Source organism: Solanum lycopersicum, chromosome 2, assembly GCF_036512215.1.
Source record: "Solanum lycopersicum chromosome 2, SLM_r2.1".
NCBI classification, from domain to species: Eukaryota; Viridiplantae; Streptophyta; class Magnoliopsida; order Solanales; family Solanaceae; genus Solanum; species Solanum lycopersicum.
The window spans coordinates 50,090,973-50,116,211 of NC_090801.1; the positions used below are offsets into that span (position 1 = coordinate 50,090,973).

At 32.9% G+C, this 25,239-nt stretch overlaps 4 protein-coding genes and 1 non-coding gene across 8 annotated transcripts; 2 read left to right on the top strand and 3 right to left on the bottom strand.

Annotated features, from left to right (window-relative positions):
- The first annotated feature begins 9 nt into the window (after nt 1-9).
- LOC138342310 (BURP domain-containing protein 6-like) lies at nt 10-1,309 on the top strand. The gene is made up of 3 exons (XM_069294645.1): nt 10-82; nt 251-359; nt 470-1,309. Exons 1-3 carry the CDS (start codon nt 44-46, stop codon nt 1,252-1,254), a joined length of 933 nt encoding a protein of 310 aa, XP_069150746.1. The 5' UTR covers nt 10-43; the 3' UTR covers nt 1,255-1,309.
- A 10,599-nt stretch (nt 1,310-11,908) lies between these two features.
- LOC101251851 (BURP domain-containing protein 6-like) lies at nt 11,909-13,247 on the top strand. Its single transcript, XM_004233930.5, has 3 exons — nt 11,909-11,997; nt 12,114-12,222; nt 12,331-13,247. The coding sequence occupies exons 1-3, from the start codon at nt 11,959-11,961 to the stop codon at nt 13,158-13,160; spliced, it is 978 nt and encodes a 325-aa protein (XP_004233978.1). The 5' UTR covers nt 11,909-11,958; the 3' UTR covers nt 13,161-13,247.
- Nucleotides 13,248-13,358: 111 nt separating this feature from the next.
- Nucleotides 13,359-18,716, bottom strand: LOC101251548 (kinesin-like protein KIN-7E). 4 transcript variants are annotated; one of them, XM_010318932.4, is made up of 13 exons: nt 18,119-18,716; nt 17,914-18,003; nt 17,720-17,820; nt 17,520-17,633; nt 17,352-17,433; nt 17,215-17,282; nt 17,067-17,135; nt 16,848-16,972; nt 16,274-16,610; nt 15,801-15,896; nt 14,694-15,719; nt 14,013-14,326; nt 13,359-13,886 (listed from the first exon to the last, which is right to left on the bottom strand). In XM_010318932.4, the coding sequence occupies exons 1-13, from the start codon at nt 18,276-18,278 to the stop codon at nt 13,574-13,576; spliced, it is 2,895 nt and encodes a 964-aa protein (XP_010317234.2). In that variant the 5' UTR covers nt 18,279-18,716; the 3' UTR covers nt 13,359-13,573. The 4 variants fall into 4 exon arrangements, with proteins under 4 accessions (XP_010317234.2, XP_069149456.1, XP_069149455.1 ...); XM_069293355.1 differs by having other exon boundaries at nt 17,720-17,816; nt 17,914-17,999; nt 18,119-18,259; XM_069293354.1 differs by having other exon boundaries at nt 17,914-17,999; nt 18,119-18,259.
- Nucleotides 18,717-19,688: 972 nt separating this feature from the next.
- LOC112941009 (U5 spliceosomal RNA) lies at nt 19,689-19,804 on the bottom strand. Its single transcript, XR_003245837.2, has one exon. It is a non-coding gene; the product is annotated as a U5 spliceosomal RNA (small nuclear RNA).
- A 2,646-nt stretch (nt 19,805-22,450) lies between these two features.
- Nucleotides 22,451-24,760, bottom strand: FBA2 (fructose-bisphosphate aldolase). The gene is made up of 6 exons (NM_001346976.1): nt 24,508-24,760; nt 23,852-24,121; nt 23,650-23,759; nt 23,460-23,550; nt 23,098-23,367; nt 22,451-23,001 (listed from the first exon to the last, which is right to left on the bottom strand). Exons 1-6 carry the CDS (start codon nt 24,673-24,675, stop codon nt 22,723-22,725), a joined length of 1,188 nt encoding a protein of 395 aa, NP_001333905.1. The 5' UTR covers nt 24,676-24,760; the 3' UTR covers nt 22,451-22,722.
- Between the last annotated feature and the right edge of the window lie 479 nt (nt 24,761-25,239).

Sequence of the window (25,239 nt, forward strand, 5' to 3'; positions counted from 1 at the left end):
CATCCAAATATCCAAAGTCTTTTAGCAATTCTAAAATTTCACAATGAAGTCTCTGTTCCTCCACTTGCTCTCATTCTTTTGGGTAAGTAAATACTTCACTTACATATATGTATATTTTACTCTATGATTCTATTCTTTGATAAATCAAGGTACTCATAATTGAAAAAAAACCAACTAATATTGTTTAATTACATGATGAATTATACTGATCGAAAATTTAATTGTTTTTTTTCTTTTTGTTTCTATGTAGCTTGCTTTTGTAGTAAGCCATGCAGCGATATCTCCAGAAGTTTATTGGAAAATAAAATTACCCAATACTCAAATACCTAAAGTGATCAAAGATGTTCTTTCCCCCACAGGTTTATCATAAATTTGCTTAATTTTGTATCTTAAAAATAAAATGACTTGTTCAGAGAAATATTAATTATTTTTATAAGTAGCTAATGTGCTTGTGAATTTGATTTTGTAGATCATAAATCGAATAACAATCAGAAAGTATATATCGGTAACTTTGATTTTGGAATGTGGCCATGGCATCATGCTGCTACACAGAAAGAGATTCGTGAGCTTAAAGACGATCACAATAATTTTCTTTATAAACCCTACTTCTTCGAAAACGACTTGAAAAAAGGAAATATCATCAACTTTCCTACTTTCAATGATAAAAATGATGCACCATTTCTGCCTCACCAATCAGCCATTCCCTTCTCATCCAAAAAAATCCCTGAAATTCTAAACTATTTCTCAATCGATAGTAATTCAAACGATGCTCAGACGATTAAGGAAACAATCAATTTATGTGAAGAGCCAGATCACCACAAAGAGAAGAAATTTTGTGCAACCTCATTAGAGTCGATGGTAGATTTCATGTTATCCGAGCTAGGAACCAATAATATCGAAGCAATTACAACTGAGGTAGAAGGGGAAAGTAGTAAAATATTTCAGAGATACACCATGGAAAAAGTTGAAGAAATTGCGGATGGGAATAACATGGTGTGCCACAAAGTAAACTATCCATACGCGGTGCATTATTGTCATGTTGGAGGAAGAACAAAGACGTTCATGGTATCAATGATAGGTGTTGATGGAACAAAAGTTAAAGCGCTATCAGTATGTCACCAAGATACTTCTTTATGGACACCAAAGGGATTACCTTTTGTAGTGCTCAATGTTAAGCCTGGAACTATCCCTATCTGTCATTTCCTTCCAAATGATCAAATTGTCATATTCCCTTCTAAAGAGGCCACTAATTAGGCTATTATTTGTATGATATTATCATAATAATAGAAATGAATTTGGGTTCATGGTATTTATTTTTGTGTGTGTGAATTGCATTATGGCTTTCATATATCTATTAAAACATTCTGAAATATTTTTGAGATTTAAATGTACGTGCAAAAAATGATTCGCTATCTTTTGTACACTATCCTATTGGAGTTGAGTTGTGAATTTTTCCATAAATGACAAGTTAATTTTGCTGCCACCGCAGGGGGCAAAATATATGTCAACAGTCACAAAAGTGATAGGTCAACAGAGTCACTACACGAATGAAGTCATGAATCACAATCCTGGGTGCACATGGATATATGAATCAGAATATTTGGAAAATAATCATGTGCGAATTTATATAAAAGAGAATTCATATCCTTCATTTTTTAGGAGATAGCTCGCGATGATTCAATCTTTGTTATTGAATTCAATGTCATCTCAAAAGAAATTTGTGTAAATATGATTGTCAAAATTGTATCTCTAAATCAAACTATTCAATCGGTTCTCCTTCAAAAATAAGAACTGTACTTTAGTGTTGGGTATATGTAGTTAGGGTCTTGACTACTTCGATTTGTGATGCATAGGATCACAATAAGGGGAACCACTTTCTACAGCAGTGACATAACATTTTTCTATTGAATTAACAATATCATTAGTTTTAATTCAAATTAGATTCTTGCAATATCACTTCTGAAAATTTGTTAGCATATTGATTAAGCATTGTAGTTAAAGGAACTCTACGAATATTGCAATTTTTTTTAAAAATAATTCTTGGTCAATTCATGTTTAAAACAGTAGTACTAATTACAAGAAACTTTGCAGAAACACAAAATTGCTAAAGTTTTAATAAATCAGTGAAGAACGGTAATTAATTAACAAAACTATAATATGTAAAAACGTATCAAAATTTGGGAAAATAAAATAGGATGAAGATCAAGCACACTGAATGCACAGTATCCCCTTAGGAAATATTATTCTCCTCTAATATCCGATTTTGATTCGGAATATGTCCTCCCAAGATAGGATAGAATGATCACAGCACCAGTGTATTGATACCAAAACGCTAGTGTCAGTGAACCACTCAACTGCTGTCACACCCGGAGAATACACCCCAGATGAGACCGGCGTTGGTAACCTCTCAGAGGTCGCCGACAAGCCTCTTCTTAGCTTTCATCACAATCATACAGCTAAATTTGCGAAAAAATTAAAAGCCTTTAATATACTAAAAGAAAATACTTAAAATTTATAAAAACATACAATATTCTAAAATTGTCTCACATATATAGAAACCATCTAAGAGTGCAAATCTGAACTTAACCAATAATAGTTAATATGCCATATAGGTCTTATTACAAAAGAATCCAAAGAACATAATGGAAATAGCGTATTCTTAAAACTACTAAAAATCTACGTAAGCTAGAATATGAAAGATAACATCCCCGAACATGAGGACCTACCAAGACTTGAAGAAAGAGTTCCAAGCTTCTTCAAATCGACCTCCTTAAGCTTCAATGGCCGGAAGCTACAGTTGTAGTAATGTAAAGTGATGAGTTAGTACGCCACATGTACTAAGTATGAGTATATGCACATAACAAATAAGGACATGCATGAAAAAGAATCATTTATCATATCTTTATAAAACATGCTAAGCCATATGAAAATCTTCAATGCAAATGCCATATAACATATACAAATTAAGGATTTCATTGACATCAAACATAAACACAATTAAAGTCATATTATCATAGTTATGTTAACTTTCATATTTAATCAATCACATAACTCAACATATAAAACACTTACCAATGATTCCATCCCCAACCTACAAGTGCAATGGTCATTTGAAGCCCCATAACCCCACACAACCAAGTAAATAAGATAGGAAACCATAAGTAAAACTTTGCTTCATATAACTTGTAAAATAATTAGTCATTATTTCATATAGCAATATAACCAAATAACATATTCATAATAATAGCCAACATTCATGTAAGAGTAACATCATATATCATAAACATATACCTTTCATATCATCATATTAATTAAGAACAATCTCCTAGGACTTCTCTTAGAGTCGACTTGTGCAATGTCTAGGTAGCATCTCATACCACTACCTATACTAAGCAAACTCCTCAAGTCACCCTAGTCGACGTTCACTTACTTTTCTTTCGTTTTACATGAGGGAAGATATGCCTAACTGACGTAGACCATGTGAGCTAAACATGAAATTCAATGTCTTTGCCACACCGAAAAGAGGTGGTCTACCGGCCAAAGTAAAACCTAACATGACATAACTTTCTAGGTGGATCCACTAGCTAGTATCCGATGGTGGCAACATAGTTCAAGAACTAGGAGATGTATTAGAGACTCATAGTTCCACATTACATGGCAGCCTCAATCTCATGAGAATCGTTGTGAACCTATCTTCCCTTAGGGAAGGGACACTTCACATATGTAGTTCATCGGTACTTAGCTTAAGTCTCTTTTCTTGAAATAACCTTTAATTTGTTTTTCATAATAAACTTATCATAGGTCATAGGAGATTATATCCTTGTATAACATGATCATGAGCTCTTTTAGATTAGATGAGAATTGTCCTTTCATTATAACCTTTCTTTTGTGAGATTAACATAACATAATCACCTTGTGTAAAGTATACAAGGGATATCATAAACTTGCATATTCGTGTTCTTATCATGATCTCACAATTTACATATTCATAGTCAGGATATTCACATAGAAACATCATACATACTTTTCATAACATAGCATCACAACTTATAGTCTAACATAAACATCTTAGAGTAATCACAATTTTAGAAGACTTACTCTTGTTTCCAAGAACCTTATTCATCATGCGATATTCATAATAATACTTAGTGATACTCAATGACATAATCAAGAACTCATAAAATCATGTACAAGATCAATACATAGCATAGGAGAAGGTAAACGAGTCATTAAAGGGTTCATTCAAGTCTTAATCTCAATCCTAACATTTACACGTTAACAAATACCGTAAACGGTCCATTCGAAACCATCACTTAGAGAAATATCATGTATCACACGTCATTTAAATATTATCAATCAAATACTCAACAATTCGTGTGAAATTAGCTATGGGAAACATTTACTTTTCATTGAAAAACATAAATCTAGGGTTAGAAGAAAATTCGTTTTGTAGAGTAAAAACCCTAGTATTTGAAGTTCTTGAAAACTTATCTTGAACGGAACTCTTGGGGAAAGAAATTCCATGAGTGAAAATCATACCTTATAGATGAAGAACCTATGAAAATCTGATTGGAGACTTTTAAACCTTCGTCTTCTTCCTTAAGCTTTTTTTGTTTATCAATGGAGTTTCGAAAAAAGAGAGCGTTTCTTGAGAGAGAATGAAATTTCTTTTGATTCTGATTTGGGACGTGTAAATGTGGTCTAAAACTGACCTAATATCAATATATAAACGTCCCAAGAATTATCCTAAAGACCCTCCACTTAAATTACCTAAAACGCCCCTCCTAGATTGACTACAACTAGGAGAACATTTGACTTAGGGTCTCGGGTTTTGACTAGGATTTAAATTAATTAATTAAGTTGTTAATTTAATTAATTAGGTGACCTAGGATAATTACTAAAGTACCCCTAAGTCGTTAGTACCATAACAAACCCCTTTGGACCATCCTAGATTAGGTACTAGGATGTTTCTTTAGTTACCCGGCTAGTGTCACCCAGTTAGGTCTTAGGTTGTCAGGTGCACTTGTTAGTTTATTTTTGTTTGTCCTAGGTTAGTTAGCTAGTTAGGTAAATTAGTTAGAGCCTAGGACTGGTTAGGAAGCTAAGCCCCATGTGGCTTGGACCAACGTGCGCTTGCCCCCCAACCACCCTAATCGAATCGGCTGGGCTTGTCTTCTTGTCTCTCGGCCGGCAGCACATGTGCTTTTATTGCAGGTTTAATTCCTAAACAAGCTTGGATTGGGGCATTTGAACATCAAAGTGTATTCTAAGTTACTTGTCAATACATAGAAATTGGCTAACACCCTTAAGCCAGTTTTTTTTTTACAAGCCTAATATTACTAAATATTGTACAATGGGATGCCTATGTACCTTAATACATATTCGTAAAACCTAATAGGCTCTTCACTGGATAATTATATTTTCTGGGAACATCATTTTAAGCATTATTAAATATATTAAGCTCCAGTCTAAGTCATGAAATTTTTGGAGTGTTACAACTGCAGTAAGTACTCGAAAAGTATTTGTGCAGAAAAAGAGAAGAAATCAGAAATTTTCATAAGTAAAGTCTAAAGAATTTTCGGTATTTATAGCCAAGAGGAACTGGTTCGGAAAGGTTGCAACCTTTTATAAACCACACAACCATTCTACAATGTTCGCAACCTTTCAAACAATCATGGTTGCTCCTGAAAGTTGCAACCTTCTCCAACGACAGAAAATTTAAATAAAACGGAAAAGTCATTTTAATAAAACGGGTCGCACGGATCCTAATCGGGTCGGAATATTTTAGTGAATCAAGTACGCTTTGGTCATTTAATTTAATTAATTAAATAAATAAATAATCATGTCATTATTTTTAACACTGATTTTGCAAAACCATTTTTGACACATGGTCGGTTGTAATTCGGCCACGTCATCAATTTTTTTTTTAAAAAAAAAAGTCATAATTTTAAAGAAAAAACTTGAAATTAATTTTTTTTTCTATTTAAAAAATTGATGACGTGGCCGAATTATAATTAGTCACGTCATTAATTTTTGTAATAAAAAATTCAAAATTCTGAATAAAAATTGAATTAATTTTTTTATATTTTTTCTATTTAAAAAATTGATGACGTGGCCGAATTATAATTGGTCACGTGTTAAAAATGATTTTGCAAAACCATTGTTAAAAAATAATGATATTAATGAGTCTTTTCCTTAACAATAATAATATAAATTAGTCAAACTTTTAACTGATGTCATAAATGAGTCTTTTCTAAAAATTTAATGGCATATTTAAGTCTTTTCCTATAAATAAAAGATGGATCAATTAATTTCTTTTTCTCCCCGCATTAGATAAAGGTTTATTAGAAACTGAACAAAGGTGAAGGGAATGAGCACCAAATTTTTTTTATACTAACTACTATCACCCTAAATAAAAATACATTCTTGACCAAGTATAAACTCAGCCTACAAAATGACTCAACTTCTGTTATTTTCATTCTAGATTGAAATAATTAACTAAATTTGATAGAGACATGGCAAACCTTCAGCATTAATGGAGAAAAAAGCTCCAAAATCAATACATTAACTCGAATTCTTCAACTTCAACATTGTATTACACTAGAAATCTGACCATTTGAATTGAAATTAGTCTTGAAATATTTGAATAGGAGAGGTTATGAGGGTTAACCGGTTAAGGGAGAAAGAGAGGTGATAAATCTATTTTTTATTTTTAATGGATTTGGGTTTGGGTTTGGATAGGGGTGGGCATAAACACCGAAAATCTGAAACACCGAATCAAACCAAAATTTTTCAGAATTTCGGTTTTGGTATTTCGATTTTTGATTCGGTGTTCGGTTTACTTTTTTGTATTTTTCGGTATTTCGATTTGGTTTTCGGTAGGTATTATTTTGATTTCTGATATTTCGGTTTAAACCGAAATATTATACTATAATTTATATTATATTAATTAATAATTATTAATATTAAATAATTTAAAAAGAAAAAAAAGAAACCCTATGGCCTATTGCCTTATTCCTCTCTCTTTCATCTTTCTCCTACTTTCTCTTGGTCTTTCATCTTCCTCTTGGCTCTTTCATCTTCCTCTTCTCCTCTTCCGCCAGCCAGAAGCAGCAGCCGCGCCGTCCGCCAAAAGCAGCAGCAGCAGCTAGGGCTGGCAAACGGACGGGGAGAGGGAATTTGACATGGGACCGAGATTGAGGGGACAAAAATAGGTCCCATCCCATCCCACTATATATACGAGATGGGATGGGATTTGGGGGGACGGGACGGGACAGCATGGGACGGGATATTTTTTAAAAAAATATTTATATATTTTTATTGAAATTATACGTCTTTAGCTAATAAATTTTAAATTTAATTTTTGATTTTCAAATATCAAAATAAATTTTCAAATTTAAAATTTCAATTTTCAAATTTTAAGATTCATGTTTCAAATTTCAAGTTTCAACTTTAAAGTTTTAAATTTCAAATTTGAGAAGTTTAAATTTATAATTTAAATATTTTAAAGTAATGTAAATTGTAAACTTTAAATTAAGTATTTTAAAATTAGTTTAGTACTTTAGTATATATTTAATTGTATATATTAAAATTAAAATTCAAAACAATAATTGTATAAAAAAAAACTTGAACAAAAGTTAAAACCTTCAAATTTATTCAAAAGAACTTAGAAGTTACAACTTACAATTAACAAATATTAGTGGAGTAACTAATCTACGCAACCACCTTTTAGGAAGGGTTCTGTTCCAATAAGTTCTCATACTTAAAACTAATATTTGTTACAGATATTAGATGAGTAACTAATTTTACGCAGCCACCTTCTAGGAAGGGTTCTGTTTAAATTAGTTCTCCTGTTTTCTCCTTTAAAATTTAATTCTAATTGTCGCATCATATCAATGGTGATATCCTCCGGTGTTGGCAAACTTGTTAGAAATTCTTGTGCCTCTAATTCATCATCACTGCATTCAATTTGTATTTTGATCCAACTTGCTTGTTTTTTACTTAACTTTGGCAAATTGTTATTCCTCCTTTCGGCATTGGACTAGTCTCTAAATAAAACTGTTGTTTCCAAACTGTCTTCCGCCAATGAATGTCTATGATCACCAATTTGAAACCTTACCGCATTGAAAGCAGCCTCCGATGCAACTGATGAAGCTTGAATAGCTAGAACATCACGAACCATTTTGCTCAAAGTTGGAAATGCATCGCTTCGCCTACTCCACCATCCTAATAAATCTTCATTGACATCTTTGATTTCCAATACTTCTAAAGATTGATTAAGATATTCTTCAAAATCATCACGGTTAGTAGAATTAAGACCAAGAAAATCTCGCATATAACATGAAATTGGAAGTGACGAATCAATCTCAACATTAGAAGTTTGACCAACTTCTCCTTGAAAATTTTCAATAGTTCTATATTTTTCATACAAAACTTTTGCTTCTACTTTTATGCTAGACTTACACGCTTGACAATTTGGAATTTCTTCCGGTAAAATTTCTAAAGTTTCATAAAAAGTGTCAACAAGGCCTTGCACACCTTGTAACTTATAAGCAGGATGAAGTAAAGTGGTCGTTAAAAAACTCAAGAAATAGGAAAAAAATATTTTTTAAATTTTTCAATCATACCTTCAATTGCAACTCTAAATTTATCTATTTTTTTTATATTTACAAAATTGAATTGAAACAGCACAAATATTTATTAATACGGATGAAATAGTAGGATAATAAATTCCCGAAAACATGGTAGTAGCATCATAAAAAAGTCTAAAAAATTGTAATAGTTCTTTAGTTTCTTCTCAATCTTCATCACAAATTCTATCTAATGGGTCAGCATTATGAGCATTAAAAACCATTTGTATGGGTCTTCTATATTTATAAGCAAGTGAAAGCATTTCGAAAAGAGAATTTCACCTTATTTTAATATGTTTTGGAATTTTTCTAGGTGACAATTCACATAGTGAACAATGCTCATTAAATTACCTAATTCTAGCAGCATTGTTTGTATGAAAAATCCAGGTAACAGCATATTCAACTTTTACGCTACCACAATCAAATAATGAAATACCATCTTGTACAACTAAATTTAATATATGTGCAACACATCTAACATGAAAAACATTATTGTCAATTGGACATAATCTAACTTTTAACATTTTAGTAGCGTTTGTATTATTAGATGCATTATCTAATGCGACAGACAATATTTTATCTATAATCATGTAATAATCTAAAACACTTAAAATATTTAAAGCTAAATATGCACCAGTTTTTTTCTCTATACATAGTTTATAACTTATAATGCTTTTTTACTAATTCCAATTATGATCAATCCAATGTGCAGTAATAGTTAAATAATCATTTCCATTAACACTACGACCCATGTCCGAAGTTATAGACACTCTACTATCTAATATGCTAAATAGACAACGAAGAAATTGACAATGTTTACCTTGATATTCAAAAACATCAGATTTTACAGTATTTCTTGAAAAGCCTCTATAATCCGGATTATAAGTTTGTTGAATATATTCAACAAAACCAGGATTTGAAGGAAAACTATAAGGCAAATCACAAACATAAACCATTTTAGCTAAATTTTCCCGATCTAATTCCTTATTATATTTACGTTGTGTTATTGGACCAGCGGGGTTAAAAGGATCTAATGTTCCTTGAACCATGTTAGAAGCCTCTATCGATGCATTACCGGTAATATCTAATGCATTAATTGAAATTTCCTTTTTTCTATTGGCTAATGTTTTAGCTTCTTTATATTGAATCGGCACACAAGATAACAAATGTCTATTTAATCCCCCCGTTCCACCTTGACCCCCACCTTGTTTATGTTTAAAAGGTTGCTTACACTTGTTACAAATAGCAACACTATTTTCTTTATTGAAAGTCATAAATTGCCACACAATAGAAGTTTTAGGTCGTTGATATTTCATCTTCTATCTTGTAGGAGGTATAAGGGGTGGATGTCCAAAATTATGCTCCGGTAAATTGATAGTCTCATTTGGAACTTCTGTCATCGGACTAGTAGGTGTTTCTTCTAACTCGTCTTCTCCCAAATCAACTTCTACTTCTTAACCTGAATTTTCATCAACACTAGGATTAATATTACCATAACGTCGTTCTAACTTTCGTGATCGAGTTGAACATTTGAATCAATATTATAAGGAGTATCATCAACATAAGTAGAATCATTTATGTTAAATCTAACTCTACTCGTTGATTTAGATGAGGTACCACCACTTTTACTACTCTTTTTTTCTTTACTATTTTTTTTACCAAAATTAAATAATTTAAAAAGTCTACTTTCTTCGTTATCTTGTGCTTTCTCTTTTCCTTTACTGCTATTTTTTTTGCTAGAACTCATACTTAATTTTATATATATATATATATATATATATATATATATATATATAAAGTGTGATATAAAAATAACAATAACACAAAAATAAAGACGAAAAATAAAAAATAAATATTATTGAACGAATGTACCAAACGTCTGCGTTAATAGCAGACGTTATACCGATTGTTGAAGCTTGTGATTTGTTGTAACTTGTAATTTGTAACTCCAAGTCTCCAACCAATACTCTATAACAAATATGAGATAATATAATTATATTTATTGGTATAATATGAAAATTTTGAATTGAAAATTGAAATATATGGATTCTAAAGTTTTAAAAGTAGGGTGATGGTAGGGGGTATTTGGGAACACTAAAAGGGGCATAAATTCGTTGGGGGGGGGGGGGGGGGGGGGGGGGCACTAACCGTTTTCCCGACGGATCTAAATGGTTAATTTTTTAAAATTTAAAAAAAAAAGGGGGGGGGGGGGGGGGGGGGATCCCGCGAACCAGCCGGTTCAACCGGGTCGACCGGGACGCGGGGGTGAACCGGCCCCTCACCAGTCCCCTCATCCCCCACCCCTTAAACCCTGGGGGATGGACCGAGTTCGGAACGGGGTGGGTCGGGACACGGGCCGGGGCGGGCCATCTCGGTCCCCCTGCCACCCCTAGCAGTAGTTGCGCTGTCCACCAGAAGCAGCAACAGTCGCGCCGTCAAGCAGCCAGCAGCAGTCGCGCCTCTGTCATCAAGCAGTCAGCAGCCGCGCCATCCGCCATCAAGCAACCAGCAGCCGCGCCGTCTCAGGCCCATTAAAAAACCGAATTGAATTAATAAAAACCAAACCGAATTAATAAAAACTGAACCGAATCGAAATATTTTGTTTCGGTATTCGGTACACAATTTACAAAAACCGAAAAAACTGGAAAAAAAACTGAAACCGAACCGAAATACCGAATGCCCACCCCTAGGTTTGGGTTTAGGTCATGGCCTATGGGCTAGGGATATGGATTGGGGGTTGGAAATATTTATGGGCAAATGACAGAAATCACATACTTTTAAATTAAAATTACTATTTTTCTCTTATAAATTTATAATTACAAAAATCTCTTAAATTGGTACAATAATATAAGCGTTGATACATTCATGTTACGCGCGAGATACATTAATCGTCAAGTAAGATACAATACATTGAATACATGATACACTAATCTGATATACATATTATACATAATTCACACATTTAAGTTCTCTTATTACCATTATCTCATATTAGTTTTACAAATTTCAAAAATCCCTCATTTTTGTATATCAAATTAATGTATCAGCGCATCAAATTAATGTATCTCACGCTTTTATCCTAAAAAAATTTGGTCAAGCATTTCAATTTTGTAACGTTCACTAAAATTCAACTCTTATAGTAAAAACAAAAAAGTAGGCTTATGAAAAGCATGATCAAACATACATTTCATGACCTTTTTGATGTCACATGTTACATTCATGCCTAAGATACATGAAGACCACTAAAATCTTATTTTGTGCCTATATATAGAGGATATTTTCTCTTCTCATTTCATCTGAATTTTCAAAGCCATTCTAAAAATTTTCAATGAAGTCTCAGTTCCATTACTTGATCTCATTCTCTTGGGTGAGTAAATTCCCTCTTAATTATATGTGTTTTTTCCTCTATGATATAGTTAGATAATGATATATGATGTTTACAATATATTGATTGAAAATTTCTTTTTATATATATATATGTAGCTTGCATTCGTAGTAAGTCATGCAGCGATATCTCCAGAAGTTTATTGGAAAGTAAAATTGCCCAACACGCTGATGCCTAAAGTGATCAAAGATTTTCTTCCCCACACAGGTTTTTCTTCAACTCTGGGCATTTTTGTGTTAACATTACGAATCTATATATATGCTCTGTTTGCTATTGTAAACCAAAACCTTCTACTCATGAGAGTGTAATTTGTAGATCATAATTTCAACGGTAACATTGTGCCTTGGCATCATGCTGCTACAGAGGAAGAGATTCATGAATTGAAAGTAAACCGCGGTAAAATTGGTTCTGGAATGCTCCATTGGTATTGTGCTGCTACAGAGGAAGAGATTCGTGAGCTAAAAGATGATAACAATAATTTTATTTACAAACCTTTCTTCTTCGAAAATGACTTGACGAAAGGAAATATTATCAACTTTCCCTCTTTGAAACATAAAAATGATGCACCATTTTTGCCTCGCCAATCAACCATTCCCTTCTCATCCAAAAAATTCACTGAAATTCTAAACCATTTCTCAATCGATAGTAATTCAAACGATGCTCAAATAATCAAGGAAACAATCTATCTATGTGAAGAGCCAGATCTCCATAAAGAGAAGAAATTTTGTGCAACTTCATTAGAGTCGATGGTAGATTTCATGTTATCCGAGCTAGGAACCAACAATATCGAAGCAATTACAACAGAGGTAGAAGGGGAAAGTAGTCAAATAATTCAGAGATATACCATGGAAAAAGTTGAAGAAATTGCGGATGGGAATAACATGGTGTGCCACAAAATAAACTATCCATACGCAGTGCATTATTGTCATGTTGGAGGAAGAACAAAGACGTTCATGGTATCAATGATAGGTGTTGATGGAACAAAAGTTAAAGCGCTATCAGTATGCCACCAAGATACTTCCTTTTGGAATCCAAAGGGAATACCTTTTGTAATGTTCAATGTTAAGCCTGGAACTACCCCTTTTTGTCATTTCCTTCCAAGTGATCAAATTGTCATTTTCCCTTCAAAAGAGGCCACCAATTAGGCTATCTCATAATTAAACTTAATCCTAAGAGTATGTTGTGTGATTACAGAATATATAATCATGGTAGCTATTATTTCTATTATGTCATATGATTATGAAAATGATTCTGGCTTCATGATTTATTTTTACCTTCAAATTTATTCATTTTAACTATCTGAATGTGTATTATCATGTGTCCTTCACACATACAAGGCTTAGTTTCAGTATCTAAATAGAATATCCTAAGGGAAGCCAAATGGCATTTGGATGTTACACTTTCTCCAATCATGAGTAATATTTGGGCCCTTCTGTACAAAACTAAAACTAATTACAATCAGCATAATAAAAAAGAAAATTAAACTCAACTAACATTACAATCAAAGAAAAAATAGATATGAGACTATATATATATATATATATTAGATCAGAAAATATTACAAAAGAGATTTGAGGCCTGTTTTAAAACTGTAACTTGTATTTGATCCTGGAAAATCAAGTCCAAACATCTCTTTAGGACCTTTTCCTGGTTCCATGAAGCCAGCCAGCTTTGCTACCAAGTAGGCACTATCTGCAATGTGGTTCAAATCATCTGTTTTACTCCACAATTTCTCAGCCAACTGTAACCTTCTTCTTTTGCTATTGATCAAAATTCCCCACTTAACATATAGCCCTTCTCGTTCTGCTTCGCTTAACTTTTTCTCCATTTGCTTACTCAGTATCCGTCTCTCATCTCTAATTTCTTTCTTGCTGTGAAAATGAAAGACATCATAAGTAGTAAGCATACATATAAATGGATAAATTATGAAAAGTTCATTTTTCATATGACATATATTTGCAAGGGAATGCCGTGAAATGAAGTTTCAAGTATATTACCATCCCTCGAATGACAAAGTCCTCCCACTGGCAACGGTTTTCTCACCACGTGAAAATGCGTCCTTGAGGGAGGTTAATCTTCTAATTTCAACCTCCATATATATAGCATCGGTTGAATCACCTTGGAAGAGAAGGAAGAAGTATGATCTGTGTGCCAAAGATACATTACAAGCATGCCAAAGTTCAATAATCTCTTTTTGAAGTCTCTTGAATTCGGAGGGCCAACTGTAACGACTTTTGTAATCATCTTCTGCTGGCTCAGCGTCTCTCACGCTCTTTGAAGATGTATCATGTTCTGGTTCAGCCTCCTGAGCCTATGACATACAAGGATAAATCATTAAAACAAATTAAAATAAGATTAGGTTCCCCCTATTTCTGCATTAAACAATGGACATAAGTTGCACCTATAATCCAGAATCCATCAATGCAAGTACGGTACGAATGCATATATCATAATCTCAAGGAATATCATCTGACAGTACCAAATGCAAGTTTCTATTAGATTCCGTTATTAAGTGAAGACATCTGCATAAATATTTCTGATAGGAACCTTCTCATTCCAGATAAGTGAAATAAAGGTCTTCCTCTAAGGATCTATACCCCCATGAATGATTGGAATACGAAAACATAAGACTAGAGAAATGTAAAAAGTTGCTTTCTAAGATGAGAGAGTGTACTCACCGGACAATCTTTGACACCAGTTTTATGCTGAAGCTCATCCATTTTCTTCGTCCTTGCATTGCATGCGGCATCAGCGTTGTTGATCTCCTCATCGGTTAAAGGTTTTCTTTTTGGAACTTCAAGTTCAATATTAGTGGAACCATTTCTTGAAGAACAATTAACATCAGCTCTTTTGGATTCCTCTGAGCATGGAGAATATCGATCAGTAATTATGCTAGCTTTGCAACTTGTACTTTTACATAACTTCCAATTTCTATTGCATGATAAGTCATCCTTAAGATCACATGGTGAGGATAATTTTTCTGGAGGAGCGTTTGAGGAATGAACACAAACTGATTTTTTCTCTTCATTTAACAGCAATGGCACGGCCTTTTTGTTGTCCTTGAACTTTGGTGATTCAAGGTCTTGCTTAACCAACAAAGTAAATGACATTGTATTTCTATTGGACCTCCTACCTTCCTCGAAAAATGAAGATGACACCGCTTCTCTGTCTTCTTCAAAATGTGATGATTTCGACTCCCCATTTTCCTTGTACGGAGATGTCACTGATCTTCTGTGTCCATTTTCAAGATGTGATATTGTTCCGTGATTTGTTCTCTCTCCATTTATAATGGTTCGTAAAGCTGGAAAGCCACCATTTTCTTCAGGAAGTGAACAATTGAATACTTGTGTTCCCTTCATACTCGAATCATCTGTTTCGACACAACGAACTTCCCTGCATAGATCGTCAGAAGTCTCATTACTTTGTTTTTCAGTTTCATCCCATCCCTGACATGAATCAGTTCTGCTATTATTTGAACTGCCAACTAATAGCATTGGAAATGCATTGTTGCGAAAGATGGTTTCGTCAAATTCTGGCATGTGTATAAACTGATCCTCAGAGTTACACCTGCTATGTCCAATTGAACGTGCTCTAACACCAACATCTACATAATGAGTGTCTCTCAAAATGGAAATCTGTTGCATTGGGCTTTGATAATCTGGTGATCTCTTCACACGTAAATTTGGATAGTGTCCGAAATCAACCTGTGAAAGATGTGAAAAAAGTATCTTTAGCATAGAATAAGCAAATATATAAACTAGTAGAGTCTATTAAATTCCATCTACCTGTATTACATCATCCCCAAGAAGCTTCAACAGATCTTTAACTTGACTCTGAGCAATGTCGCGTTGCAAAATTAAGTCCTTTATCTCCTTCTCCAGCTACAGGAGGAGGAAAAGTTGATCAAGGATTCAAGATGTCAAACAGCAGTGCATTTGTACAATAATCAGGATAATGAACTTGTAATTTAAGTCGATAACGATGAGAGACATCAAATAGCATGTCAGGGGTAATGATAGACATGCTTCATTTACGAAATAAAACAACTATTAACATCCTAGATATATAATGGAGGGTACATCTGAAAATCTCACTTATCTGTATACTTCTTCCGTCATTGAATTTTGCCATCAACCGTTATATTACTTTAGTATATGATGCCGTTTATTTTGTGCTTGTACCAAAATTGTGCCTTCCCAAGTAACGGATTTCCTTAACATGTTTGCAAATACTTATTAGCGTCATCAAGATGCATTACCTGTTGTATTTGATGGTCCTTCTCTTGCAGTAATGCTTCGTAATCTGAAGGGAATATGCAAGCTCTGGGATATCTTAACTCACTTTCCAATCTAGCCAACTCCCTCTGCAAATGCTTCACTAATGTTTTATCTGACATGACGATATTCGCTTGGGCATTTGTAGTTACTTCCTTGGCACAACTTGCAAACAGTAGAGTATTCCTTGTTTGATCAACATGACTTCGTGCAGGGCAAATTGTACAGATGATGGCAGTTCTACCGTTGCCACCCAATGATGGCTGTAATATCCGTGTTAGCTTTGAATCTCGGAAAGGAATGTGGCCGGTCCTGTCCTTGCTGCATTAAGTATACAAAAAAGATGAAATAGTTTCACTTTCCAAATTCATCGACAGTGATTTTAGGCAGTATGTCATGCTTAAATCTGGTTTCCGTTTAAGATTTTGATGCAACTGATTAGAAAGTTATGCATAACTTTAAGTCTTTAACACAAGCATAACAGGATTTAAGCCCTTCTTATAGACCTGTTTAAAAATCATGTTAAACTCGATTAAGACTGCAAGAAAAACAACCAACCTTAGCTTACGAATAACAGTGCCAAGGGTCAGTAAACTGCGGTTTATGTGACAGCCTTCTTTCAGCCTTGTACCAGCTGACAATGACTGAGATGCCCGCTCACTTCCAGCCAAATCGACAAAATTCTATGTTCAAATGATAAAACAATCAGACTGTTACCTCAGTACATTATTATATGAACACTCTATACTGTTCGGCATGAGAGAAACATTTTCGTACCACAGTAGCTAAAAGGGTACTCAAATCGTTGTCCCTGCCTATGTTCTCACCAGCAGAACTTTCAATTGTCTGCAACAACTTATACGTCAAAAATCGGGTTGTTTTAAAGCTCAATAGACTGTTAGACAAGAAATCTCAGCTGTTTTACCAGTCTGATGATTTGGTGAGATCTAGAGCTTGTTTCGTTCAAGGAAGTCTCCCCAATCTGTCTCTGAGCTGCAACATTTAGTCGTAAAACTCAAAACCGTGGTTATGTTTAAAAGTCATGATTACACATTCTCTTACCTTCACAAATAGAAAGGAGATGAATCACATGGTTCCAGTCCCTCAATGTTTCCTCGGTGAGTTTCTCAATAACGGTCCCTCTCTGTTGCAATTACTCTAACATGATTTTAAAACGATACAGAAGAACACAAAATGACTATAACTTTGTTGAAAATCAGTAAATCAAACCTCTGGATCATCTAGAAGTCGGAGTGGTGTGTTGTCTTCACTAAGGAGATCTCGGACCGATTCATTGTATATCTCCATAGCAGAAAACTTCAAAACAAAGTCTCTTTCTGTGTGCTACAACAAGTAGTAAATTGTGATCATTAATAAAGCAAAGCCAAAACTCTTAACAGACAACAATTAACAATCGATCCTATCGTTACCTTGTGCACGTACTCGTAGATATCTGCAATAGCATATTCAGTTATTCCAGTCATAGTGTATGTCTTTCCACTGCTTGTTTGTCCATAGGCGAGAACACTTGCTAGTTGATACATGAATAATTTCCGATTAATAATAACTAGACATGGAGTAGATGTTCCAAAAACTATAAAAAAAAAAAGCAGAAATAACTCACAATTGAATCCTTTAACAACCGAAAGAGCAACTTCTTTAGCTGCTTCTTCATACACCTGTCTTGTCGAACAATCACTGCTAAATACCCTGTCTAAAACAAAATCATAAACCAAAATAACACAATCAGAACACTAGATCAATGACATGACAGTTAAACAAATGTATATGTATTCGATTAAATAGAGAAATATAATGTATTAACATACCAAAGGTATATACAGAAGGAAACATTGGTGAAGAGTTAACATTGTTGTAGATAATAGTTGTATCATTCACACATTCCCAATCTGCAACATCATTTTTCTCTTTTTCATTCAATGTCCTTAACCTCGCCGATACATAAATACTTTCTTCACGATCCTCCATTTTATTTTTTCTCTAAACCAAAAATCTCATTATATATTTTATTCCAAATGAAAAATAAATTATGGTAAAAATAATATTTAAGAAGATCGATTAATTTTTTTTGTTTTTTCTGGAAAAATTAAATATGATAAACTTTTGAAGAAAAAAGAATCTCTCTCTTTCTCTTTTCTCCTTTGGTTGGAATTTCTGATAATATAACAGAGAAAAAGAGAAAGAGAAGGAAAAAGATATTAAAATAAACAGTACAAAATATATATAAGAATTGAATTTGAGAAATATCAGAGTATTAAATAAAAACAAAGAAAAGGCAAATAGAAAGTTCTTGTTTTACCGAAGAAAAAGGGAAGTTGGGTTTATGTTTTTTGTGCCTAATTTATCTTTCTTTCTTTTTTCTGTGTGTTTTTGCAGCCAAATTTAACCGTGAAATTATCGCCAATCATTTCATTTGGAAAGTTATTTTAGCAAATAGCCTTCTTCTTTTTTTAACTCATATGAGCAACTTTTATTTTTTCTTAATACTTTCTCCGTCCTAATTTATGTGGAACTCTCTTTTTTTTTTTCTTATGCTTTTTTCGTCCTAATTTATGTGACACTTTCCATTATATTTTATTCGTCCGTTAATACTTTCTCCGTCCTAATTTATGTGGAACTCTTTTTTTTTCTTATGCTTTTTTCGTTCTAATTTATGTGACACTTTCCATTATATTCTATTCATCCGTCCTAATTTATGTAGCACTCTCCATTATATTTTATTCTAATTTATGTAGCACTCTTTTTTTTCTTATACTTTCATTTATGTAGCACTCTCCACTATATTTTATTCTAATTTATACTCTCCATTATATTTTATTCTAATTTATGTAGCACTCTTTTTTTCTTATACTTTCATTTATGTAGCACTCTCCACTATATTTTATTCTAATTTATGTGACACTTTTTTTTTCTTATACTTTCTCTTTTTTACTTATACTTTCATTTATGTAGCACTCTCCACTATATTTTATTTTAATTTATGTAACACTTTTTTTTATATAATTTATGTAACACTTTTTTTTTCTTATACTTTCTCTGTTCTAATTTATGTGGCACTTCCCATTATATTCTATTCGTCCGTCCTAATTCTAATTTATGTGACACTTTCCATTATATTCTATTTTTTTTCTTATACTTTCTCTGTTCTAATTTATGTGGCACTTCCCATTATATTCTATTCGTCCATCATAATTAATGTGGCACTTTCCATTATATTCTACTCGTGCTTCATAAATTATGTAGCACTCTTCATTATATTCATCAATTATGTTGATTAATAAATTTTAAAATTTACGCATTGTAACTTTGAAATTAGATGAAAGCACGCAATTGATGTACGCATAAGCAATTCATAAAAATTTCAAACTATTATTGTTGGGTTCTCAATAAAGAGTAACCCTCCAAAAATTAGCGTATGCCACTATTGCAATGCGCACACGGTATTCTTTAGTAAAAGGCGAAAGAATAGTTCGCTATGTGCTCATTGCGTGGCTGCGTGATTTTATCAATTGGCGCAGGAGCTTCTTTTATAGTGGTTTCTTCTTCTACTTGTTCAATTGTAGCCGATGTGGGACTAATAATCACTGTTAGCATGGGCTTTCTTGGGCCATAGCAGCTCTTAAAATGGGCTGTTGGGGATTTCATGCTGGAAATAGTGGCTCAATGACTACATGACCTCAAATCTTAAATTTTTTAAAAAATATAGTGAAATATATGGGAAAATTCACTTTTCTTTGATTAATAAGTTGATAGAAATAGCATAAACATAAATCATAATACATAAATGTGTTATTAACTTAGTAGCCATTTGTCAATGAGGTAGAATTAACGTTTGGACATTGCTGATTTCATATCATGTAATGAAATCCTAAATTCTCCATGGAATATTTCAAATACAAAAAGCTGACTCACGAGTTTATATTTTAAATTACATGGGATGGCAAACATTCATAGCTAATTATATTATAGGGGTATAGTTTAATTTACTTACCTTATATAGTTATAGTTTATTTTTGTTTGCTATATTTAATGGGGTCCTCAACCTATTATATAACCAATGGTATAAAAATATTATTTTCTAATTTTGTATATAATTATACACAAAACAATTTTCTCTCTCCTTTTCACATTCCAAAATTTTCTCCTACATTTAATACTCTAGCTATCCGGTTTGAAATTCAAATTTTTGTCCAAAATTAGATTACTCCCTCCCGAAGTTGAAGTTCCCTCCCGAAGTTGAAGTCAATTTCGTAAATACTACTTAATTTTAGTTGTTTACCTCTTCTTTTTTTTTTTACTTATTCAAAATTTGTATATGTGTTCTGTTTATTATTTTTTTCATATATTTTGATGAAATAATCGATTTTTTGTTCTTGATAGATCTAAAATTGGTCACACAATGAATGAATCATCTTCATCTTTGAGGATTACCAGAGGTATTCCTTTGCATGTCAATGTTGTTGACATTTTACCATCGTTTTCAATGGGATTAACTCAAGATTTTGGGTTTGATGTAGGGTCATTGGAAAAAATGAAATCAAGTTATACAAGAACAAACAATGGAAGAGCTTAGATCAAAGAAAAAAAACGACCCTACGGCATTTCAACAAATTATTAACAATGCCAAAGCTAGATGCATTAAAATAGTACAAGGAAGAAGAAAGAGGAAAGCTGTAAACATTGAATCAGAGGAAAATGCTTCTGAAGTTGTCAGATCTGAAGAACATAATATTCATGAGGTACTGTATTAAAACACAAAGTTAGATACAATTTTTTGGTTAATTAGATGTCAATATACAAAAAATATTACTTAAATATTGTATATAGTATAATTGCATGTTTAGTAATTGTATATAGTATATTGCATATTTATGTTATTTTTGTTTTTTGTATATATATACAAAAAAGTAATTGGACTTAGTTATACAGATGAATTTTTTTTATATATGATTAGAATTTGTATATTCTATTAGTTATATACAAATTATTGAAGTTAGTATATATTAAGTTTATATACATATACAAAAATTGATATGTACATGTCTATTTTAATAGCTGGTAGTAGGGAATTGTATGTTAAAGGCTCATTATTATTTTTTATATACATATGTACACAAAGTAATTGGATTTAGTTATATAGATGGGAAAATATCATATGCGATTATAATTTGTATATTGTAGTAGTTATATACAAATTATTGAAGTTAGTATATATTAACTTTATATATTATTGGAGTTTAACTAATATATTCATGTACATATATAAATATACAAAAAAAGGTAAGTTCAAATATATATACAGAATTTTTTTTTTGAATTTGGACGTTTAGCTTAAAAAAAGGGATGTTTTCCTAAAATTGTGGCATTATCTAAATTTATTGTTAGCATATTTAACTTTTCAGTTACAAACCACTTTTTAAAATATAATTGTATAAATAAAAAAAAATTATATAGAAAATTAAAGATACCTAAAATAACTAAACTATACCCATATAAAGTAATTAGGTAAACTATACCCATATAATGTTATTTAATCTAATAAGTTTGCCATACATGAAATTTTCCCATTGTAAAAATAACTCACATGTAATTTATATATATATATATATATATACTAGCCATTTATTTTATATGTAAATAAAACTTATAATTTATATCATTACCTTTTAAATAGATTAAAACGATTATTCTTTTCAATATAAAATTAATTTTTTTCAATCAATTCTTAATTTACCATTTATATTCACCGAAGTTATTATTTGTTCTGATTAAATTAATTACTACTTCATTAAAATCAATGTTTCATAATAATAATAATAAAAGAAAATCATCATTATATTGAGCGGACAAGACTATTAGTTACTTATCTTTTATTGCGGTTGATATAATTTTCTTGGATTACGAAGGAAATTCATTAATATCTATAAGCTTTAAATCAAGTGAATATAAAGTTGATAAGAAGTACAAAATAATAGGTAAATCTCATAATTGTTTTGCTAAAGCCTTTAGGAACGTTAATTATCATTGGTACCAATGTCGCTATAGGTTTTAGCAACATTTATAGTGCAAATTGTCTCAAAAAAGAAACACTTAGTGACATAAGTTATTATGAGTGAAGTCGTCAACAACAAAAAGTTTCAAGGAGAAATCATAAAACATAGATAGGCACATAATGTACATATGCACCAGAGAAATTGAACTTATGGCATTTGGCACACTGCTGCTTAATCTGGAGAAGAATTCAATGAATAGCATAAAACTGAACTGAGTAGCATGAATGTCAATAATTGCTAAAGGTACATGTTATATGAACAAACACAATATTCTTGAGGAGCTAGCTATAAGCTTTTATGCACCGCGACTCGATCATGAAAACATGTAGTAGTAGTAGTAGTACATACTTTCTAATATCTTAGTAGACATATCCTTTCACAAACATTCCCTCCTTGGCCTCCTCAGACTCACCTTCACCGGTGTATTTGCCTAGTTGCGCGAGAGAGTTGGCACTTGCTCTAGTAAGCAAAGCTTTCTGAGCTGCCTCAACATTTTCTGGTCTTCCACCCCATGTCTTGAGACATGTGTTCTGAAGGGCTCTTGCATATGAGAACGATACGTGCCATGGGTTGGGAGATTGGTTCATCGCGTTCAAGTTAAGAGTAGCTTCCACTTCAGATTGTCCACCAGACAAGAACTGTACATAGCAAACCATGTTGGAATAAAATAGTTAGTTGTCAGTGTATATAAGTTAAACTCGTTCTGTAAAATACGACTTTGTTTAGGTACTTACCATGATTCCAGGGACAGCAGGGGGAATTCTTCGTTGGAGGAGCTTGAGGGTATAATCAGCAACTTGTTCTGGGGTGGCCCTCTCCTTGCATTCTGCTCCCGGGGTGACCATGCTAGGCTTCAACAAGATACCTTCAAACATGACATTGTTTTCGGCCAGGTAGAAGAAAACTTCAGCCCACACCTGTTGAGCAACCTCAAAGGTCCTATCGATATTGTGTTCACCATCTAGCAAAATCTCTGGCTCAACAATTGGTACTAACCCATTGTCCTACAATAATTGCCACGAAAATTTCTCTGTTAATCATGTTTAAACCCCACACAAATAGACACATTGCATCACAAATAGAGACAATTGCTTACCTGAGAAATTGCAGCATAGCGAGCAAGACCCCAGGCTGCCTCCTTAACTGCAAGTGCAGAAGGACCATTGGGAATGCTCACTACAGTACGCCTGTAATATGCGTATTGATTATTAAAAGTAAGCATTTGCTTCTTCATTGAGGTCAAATTCCATTTAATTTATATACAAGAGTTTAGAGTGATATGCTACCATTTAGCAAAACGAGCGCCTTGTTGGTAGTAAGCAGCAGAGCGCGAGGCAAGGCCATCAAGACCTTGGCACCAAGATTCATTGTTTGAACCAGCCAAAGGAACTAAACCCTGTAGTTTTCATTAAACGAATCATAACTAGTTAAAACTTGTTATCTAATTAGATCTGCATATATATAGTAGTGATGATGATGTGTTTTTACCTTGTCAACCTTAATTCCAGGAACAATGTTCTGTTCAAGAAGTACATCAACAATTTTCTTTCCATCAACAGTGGACTGGTAAAGTGTCTCCTCAAAAAGGATGGCACCTGAAATGTAGTTACCAAGTCCTGGAGCTGAAACAAGAAGGGTCCTGTATGCTTGGCGATTAGCTTCCGTGTTCTCTAGTCCGATTGAATCTAAACGCTTCCCACAGGTAGCATTCGACTCATCCATCGCCAAAATTCCACGACCAGGAGATGCAACAGTTTTCTAAAATTTGTTTATATCATTCTTCAGCGGTTATTTCCACAGATATTTTGATTGAATCAGTGAGATAAGAAAATATTATTAATGTTTTCATTACAAAAATAATTAGGAAGTTTTTCACTACTTCAATGAGAATCTGTTCTGTTTCTCATCATGCATTTTACCACTCATGAGTGAAAAAATCATGTTCTATAACACAAATTTCTCAGTGACTCGCAAAGGGAAAAACCTTTTCTTTTAGTGGTGAAGTAAGTTGTTTGCCACTTGCTAGTACATGTAACCATAGCATGCTTTATTATTTGATAGGAGTAATAATAAAATGATAACATTAAACAGAACATATTAAGTAAGCTATACGTGCTACAACATGTTAAAATATAGGTACATACCGCGGTTTTGACGAGCTCATCAGCGTAGGAGCTGGCGCGGACAGTGAGTCCAGAAGGATGGGAGCGAACAACGTTGACGGAGACGGATGGCTGGCGGAGTGCCTGACCTTTTATGAAGTCAGTTTTGTTAATGACTGGTGATGTTTTGAGGAGAGATGCTGATGCCATTTCTCTTCTTTTCTTATCTCTCTCCTCAGCTACAAGTTTGTTATCTTTTTAGTTGTTTGCTTTTTGTGTGTTTATTAATACTAGTAGAGAACCATGCTCAATACATACATATATATAGTACTAGGAGATATGCCATTTGAGGCCATAATACACTGGCCAATCAACAAGTGCCAAGCCCCAAGTGGCTTGATAACTTGCTGACCTGTAATATATGGTTTTGTGGTTAAAATTTTTTTTTCATCAAATTAATATGGATGATTGGAGAAAATGGTAATGAGCAACTATTTACGCTTGGTTCACACCAATCCATAGTGGTGGAACAGACGGCATTAAGATATTGATTTATCGATTCAACAGTTAGTGATATTTTAAATTTTAAACTAAAAATAAGCTGTACCAAGTAAAAATTATTAAAATTATCAGTCGAACCTGATAAAGTTATTCTCTCTGCCTAACAATAGTTGTTCACTATTGACTTGGCACGCCTCTAAAGAAACTATAAGACATAATATATAAACATGACTATTAACTTGGCTTTAGCGAACAATTATGTCTTTCAACTTT